The sequence below is a fragment of the Rhipicephalus sanguineus genome, chromosome 3 (genome assembly GCF_013339695.2).
Source record: "Rhipicephalus sanguineus isolate Rsan-2018 chromosome 3, BIME_Rsan_1.4, whole genome shotgun sequence".
NCBI lineage: Eukaryota > Metazoa > Arthropoda > Arachnida > Ixodida > Ixodidae > Rhipicephalus > Rhipicephalus sanguineus.
Genome location: NC_051178.1, coordinates 219,897,256 through 219,903,734, shown reverse-complemented (window position 1 = coordinate 219,903,734; position 6,479 = coordinate 219,897,256). Strand labels below are relative to the sequence as shown.

The 6,479-nt window shown below is 46.3% G+C and overlaps 1 protein-coding gene across 2 annotated transcripts in view; it reads right to left on the bottom strand.

Annotated features, from left to right (window-relative positions):
• Window positions 1-1,077: 1,077 nt before the first annotated feature.
• Window positions 1,078-6,479, bottom strand: part of LOC119388316 (amyloid beta A4 precursor protein-binding family B member 1-interacting protein) — a 254,968-nt gene continuing 249,566 nt past the window's right edge. For both annotated transcript variants that reach the window (XM_037656020.2, XM_049413910.1), the window contains one exon: window positions 1,078-2,623. In XM_037656020.2, coding sequence (XP_037511948.1) covers window positions 1,445-2,623 — 1,179 coding nt within the window. In that variant the 3' untranslated portion in view covers window positions 1,078-1,444. The remainder of the gene's footprint in view (window positions 2,624-6,479) is intronic.

Genomic DNA, 6,479 nt, shown 5'->3' with positions numbered 1-6,479 from the left:
TCTTGATGGCATGTGGAAGAGTGCCTCCTCATCTAAGTTCTGCTAACATGCTGAACCCATTTGAAGAATGCCTTCTGTCAAACATTATCCAGATGACCTTTAACAATTTACAGTGATAACTAAAAAATGGAGCCCGGTGAGGGGCTCCCTAAAAGAATGCTTTTATGGCAGTAATGCAGAATTTACTGTTGGGTTTATCAGCCATGCCTACTGTTCATCCCCACTGTGTGAATCATCGTGTTCCAAAGTTGGCATTTTCAAGCAAAGCACCGTCCATGGCAACATCACATCACCCAGACATACATCCCGGTTGGGGTTTCAATCAAGTGCTCCTTGGTATGGATACATTAAAGTGCAGCACCTTAATCAGTTAGCAGAAATGCATTACAGCCTTCGTTCTGATAAACTTTGGGAGGTGGCTCTAAGAAAGTCTTCAACAATGGTAGCAGTGGTTCTAGCAACTAATGATGGCTCAAAGCAGACTGACAGTTGGGCTCAGTCTGGAAAAATACAACTCTGGCCCAGCACACATAAAAAACTTCCTGGCATGCAGGCCACACAGACTGGACTAGATTTACACAATGGCTCTTCAAAGTCGGCATGCATTGCTCTGCACACATTTGGTCATGGTGGAAATAACTGCTGGCTCAGCTTATCCAATACAAATGGCTGAAAAGTAAAGAAAAAATTAGAACCACTTTTCTTTTTCTCTCTGTAGCTTCAAATCCCAAGATGTTTTGCTCAGGCATGAAATGCTTCCTTCCTTTCGGCCATTCAGCTCTCACTAAGAAATTGCAAAGAGAAAAGCACTGTTCATAACAGCAAGCAACAGGTGAGAACATTGAGTGACATGATAAGCATGCATTCACAACTTTTTGTGGCCACCGTACATACTTGGCATATAAGCCCTAAACATCACATGTCCACTGTTTTATCAGGTTTCATATATAGATGTGCTTAGCAAATGCGAAATCACAGCAACATGAGATAGCAATTCAAATAACAGGTCACTACCTCTTGTGCTGTGTCACACCTTTACATTAATTTAGGGTAAGACATCTGCAGCTGGAAAGAAAGCTAACAACTGTCATCTGTGCAATAGGTAATTACTAGTGTATATACAAAGAAAAGCACGTTAGAACTACAATAGCTTTTTTTGACACAGTATGTGCTTTTCCTTGTCATGTTTACCAGCTGGCAAGAGGTCACAGAATGATGGTTATTGTGACAGCCTTACAGGTCCTAAACAAGTTCAAACATTGATGAACACAAAAATTGCTAAAAAAACACCAGACTTGACTTTTCAGCAACACAGAAATCAAACACACAGCTGATAGCACAATAAAATGTCCCGTCAAAGCCAGCTTTAGACGAGTCTGTGTAACCAGGCAATGATCTTTTGTGTCATCGAAAACACTGACATCAGAGAGCAGCCAGGTGAGGCCTAACAGACCTTTCTAGTCAGCTGCGTAGCATCACTGCGCTTTGGCGGCGGTGGGGGTGCAATTTTGCGCCTATACGAGCTGTCATCAGTGGCACAATCCAACGTCGGGGGAAGGCAGCGGGGGTCGCGGAAACCCAGAATTTCGTGCGGAGTCGCGGTTGGTTCGGAGGACAGCTGCTGTGCCACTTTCCACTTTTTCTCCATGACACGCTGCAAGTCCCGCAAGAACACATCCGGTGGCTTGCTGCAGGTGACCGGACCAGCCGGTGACGACCGCCACGCAGAAGACGAGAGTCGGGTGCTTTCGCTGCGTTTCGGTGGAGGTGGCTTTTGTCGCACCATCACTTGCTGCGAAGGCCTCTCTTCACTGCAACAGACGGCATAGATCGGGGCCGGTGGGCTGTGCGTGGGTGTAGTGCTATCGGGGCTGTTCGTAGGCGTTGCTAGTTCCGAAGGGGGCGGTGGCAGTGAGTTCAAGCTTGACGTGCTGGGCCAGCTCAGAACATCCCCAAGCTGCAAAGGTGGCGGTGGAGGTGGGAATGAATCGAGGCTCAGCATGCTGCCCGCCAAATCGTCGGGTGCCGGTCGCACGACGATGTGTCGCTCGGGGCTACACGACGGAGGCCGAGCATTGCTAGGTAGACTGGCCTTTCTCAACAGCGTGGCAGAGGCGCCAATGCGCTCGTCAGTCTGCGACCGGCGCAGGCTCATTCGGCCTCCCGATGCTCTCCCCAGACTCCCCGTGAGGTTCCTCCTCGTGTCATAAATTCCAGCATTGTCAGGTAGTTCAACCGATGACTGCTTAGCAAGCGTGCGAGTTGTGTTCGTCAGGGGGATCTTGGGTGTCATTGACGGCTTTCTCTTGATTGTTCCAACGGGTGCGTCGGCATCGAAAAAGGAAATCTGTTGCTCCGTCGGTGTGGCAGTGCGCTCGGGCGACACTCCACTAGAAGATTCTTGCAGAGCAGAGCTCGCCGTGATGGTCAGGCCAGAGTCTGCACTGCCTCTCCGCACAGAGGACGGTGGGCTGGCCAGCTCTGGCGATCCACTGTCCGGGCTCACAGCTGCCCTGGCCATAGAACTGATGGAAAAGCTACGGGCATGAGCCAGGGTCTCCAAGTCCTCTTCCACAATGTCACGCATCAGGCTGTCATAGTTCTCTCTCATTAAACGGCCATACTGAAAGAACAGAAAACGACACATGCCTTCAGAAATGGCTCACAATTCCACTGGATGTCATGTTCTTTGTTCACTAGCAGAAACACTACCATTTGCAGTTTGCAAACTTTTGTTTCCTGGCAGATCGAGGCTGAGGAAAGCTCATTTCCGTACTTTTCTGCTTGGGAAACTCCTTCTGCGGGAGAGCTGCATACGCTGCTCACCGATGCCACAGAGAGACAAGCTGACAGTTCTGTCCACGTGCTGCGCTCTTTCTGGACTATGCCGAACACGTGTAGTGTGCAGGCGGCCTCCTCCCCTTACAAAGGAAAAGTGATGCTCTTTAGCTTACAACGAGTAGTCTGAGAAAGTGAAATCGCTTTGAATCAAAGTATATACGTGTGCATGCGCAAAACACTTGAATGCCTCGGACAGTGACTTCCTACGTTTCCAATATCAACGGCAACGCAGCCGACACTGAAGCCTGTTCACTCTTTGTGTCAATGCCTTTAACGAAATTATTTACACAATGCCTCTGTGCTGTCTGTATGCCAGTTATTTCACAAAATAAATTGAATGTTGTGCTCGTTATGTCTTTTCTGATTGCTTTATAAAACTGATGTGCCTTTTTCTAGATAAGGATATAAGGATCGAATATTTCAACCTCTCCACAGGCATTAAGAATATTTTAACCTCTTCTTGTGCATGAGAAAACAAAATGCCCACTCTCATGCTTTCTGCGTCAGAACCACGAGCAGCGCAAATAAGTGCTTACTTTTCAAATAAAAATCACTTGCTCAGAAAACGGCCTAATTAGAATACAGCTTCAAATGCTGTGCAGGTCCTCACATGTGCCTCCATCCTATACTCGCTGCTGCCGCCGCAACGACCACATTTAGTTGCGAGGCCTTACATTTATCCCACCTAAATCTCGTTTGGAAGACCTGAAAAACTACTTGAAGCCTACAGAGCAGCTCATTTTCCTTTCCTTGGTCATTCTACGGCCACTGCAGGTTAACTGTTTTGATCTCTTGATGGGATACTGCTCATACTTCAATGGAATAGCGAACAGCTGTGCTTGGCAAACAATCTGGCACTATGCACAAATAATTACTGTCACTTACTTGTGGGTGAATGTGGGTGCCCTGATGTTTGCCTCTTTTTACAAGTGGCACTGCTGAGATTTCTTTTTTTCCTTTATTAACACGAAAGTGTTTTATGCCGGGGTCCACCAAAACTTCAGTGTCGTATTTCCGTCACGGAAATGACGTCGAAAAAATTTACACGATCAGATGGCAAAGAAAAAAGTTCCGCCAACGCGCATCGAACCCACGACCGCTCGGTCTGCAACAACAGATGCCGGGCACGCTATCCACTGCGCCACGGTCACATACTGTAGAGGCTTTACAAACGCACCTTTTATATCTACCACTCTCCCGGTCGGCGGGGTGGTGTTGCCCTCTGGGAGCGGTAAAGTAAAGTAATTCGTCATTACTGTGGCCTCCGCGATTTGCACCTGCAACGCGTTACACGTCCGTCCCATTCGGCTCGTTTTCAATAGAAGTTCAATTTTGTCAATGCCTTAACACACCGTGAGGTGGCGATCTTAGCCCAAGCGTGGTAAAAGCGTTGGCCTCGCTCATAGCATCACGCTAATCCAAACCAAAAATAGCTCTGCGACCAGCGCCTGCCTCACCTGGCTGTAACACTGCGTTCCCCGCTCACGCGCTCGCCCCGAGAAAAAAACGCGGCCGAGCTTCCGGGGCGGCACAACGCACTTTGCGTTTCCCTCTAGTCCAGCCGTGGTGCTCAATCACATTTTAACATGCCACGGGATGGCGACCAAGTTCTGCGTCCAATATGCGACGCTCCTCGTTCTCTGATTACGCTTTCACCGTTAACTACTACAGCTACCACAAGGTTTTGTTTAATCATTTAACATGGACATTAGTCGTCGGAATGATGTACCACCAATCGTCAAAGTGGGTGCATCCACGTTAAACGGTGCTATAGCTGCCAGACATCAATATACATTGTACAAACTCTCTCATATCAACGTACAGTAAACATTCAGTTACTTCTGTAAGGGCACGCTTTACTTTCGTGTTATTCCGATTCCTATGACAGAGGGATCAATCATGTTTTTTACACAATACTGTAAACCCTCCTTGAGGGTTGTTACAGGAGTGGAAAAGATACAAACATTATTCAAGTACAAGAAGAGTACATAAGAATAAAATGTACACAAGAGTAGTGACATGTCACGTGTAAGTGTCGCAATCATGGGAATCACTAACGTATACAACGTACAAGCATAGCAATATATTGCCTACAACCAAAAGATGAACAAGATAAAATAAAACGTTAGAGTGTAAATGTTTTCACCCGTACGCAAGTGGGTTTAGCACATAAAACTCGGGAGCAGCGACATGAGATTTTCAACACTTTCTAGAAATTTTTCAAGTGTTGGCTGTGCTACAGTAGCTGAATTATTGCAAACATGCAGCATTTCATTTCAGGCAAATATTAGAGAAGTAAATCCTACTAAAGCGTTGAGACAAACACAGCTCGAAATACATCCGCATATTGTTGAGGGCCAAAGTACAAAAAAGACGTTAAATAAAGAATAAGGCCCATGTACTTAATTAAATTTATTGTGCATGTGAATAGACCCCAGATGCTAAAAAATTAATCTGGAGTCCACCACCACAACGCGCTTCATAGTCATGTTGTGGTTTCAACGTGTACAGAACATTTTGTTGATGTAAGCCACCTTGCTTCTTCTGTCAATGCAAGTGGTGGACCCCATCTATTTCTCACAAAAAGCAGGCAGTTCAGGGGAGGCTTCGAGAGGTGAAAAATGCTGCAGCAAATGTCTGCATGAACATCCTCACAGACACGAAAGCAGAAGCTGACCCACAGGGTAGGCTACTGCCAGCCCTTTCCAATCTCTCAAATCACTGCGTTGCATTTTCACGCACAGGCCATGCTGCTGCCTGTCAGGTATCCCGTACCACCAAAGACACGACCTTGTGTTAAATATTCACAAGTGCGAATCAGTTAGGTTGGAATTCAATCCTAACTTTCTCAACACCAATATTAGAAATTTCATTTTTGGCTGCCTTTACCGATCGCCTTCTTCCTCAGGTTGAGATTTTTGTGTTTCTCACAAATAAATAACGGCAAGGTTATTTTCAGAAAATAACAATATCGTAATCATGGGTAATATACATATATTCGTGCACTCATCCCTGAACTCTGTGAGTTATGTGTCATTAATGTCCCTGCTTGCTCAGCTCTTGCAGCCCTGTCACCTAACCTATTATTGTCCTTGCAAACCGACATCACTGACCCCCTTCCCTGTCTTTGTGCACACCACATATCTTCCCACGCTAAAGCTGTTTTTGATAAGAAACCATTCTTAGAAGCTGACTTGTTTGCTGTTCTTGAAGCCTCCAGGTAGCCTTCTCGCGATTTCGAATACAGCTGCATCACCACTCCTCATCTCATCTGTCGCTTTCTGCAACACAGTTATTTTAAGACCTCCAAACACTCACAATTCTGCATTCAAAAATTCGGCAGATCCCACGTACCGTGGCAGTCGATGTTATGCGAAGCATTCGGCAAGAAGGTGACTGTGGCGTAATTTTTTTTACTGAGCGAAACGTTACAAAATGACGTGAAAGATTTGTATAAATTTGATACGCACACATATATGTTGAAGAGCCGCATATGTGTTATATAACAAGTTGTTTACAGTTGGATAACGCTGCCAACGGCAACGTGGGTATTACCAACACCAGAAGCGGTAAGCTGATATGTGGCTCCTCTATAACTTTCAGTGCACGCTCTCGCGGCCGTCGGCGCTTGCGTTTCC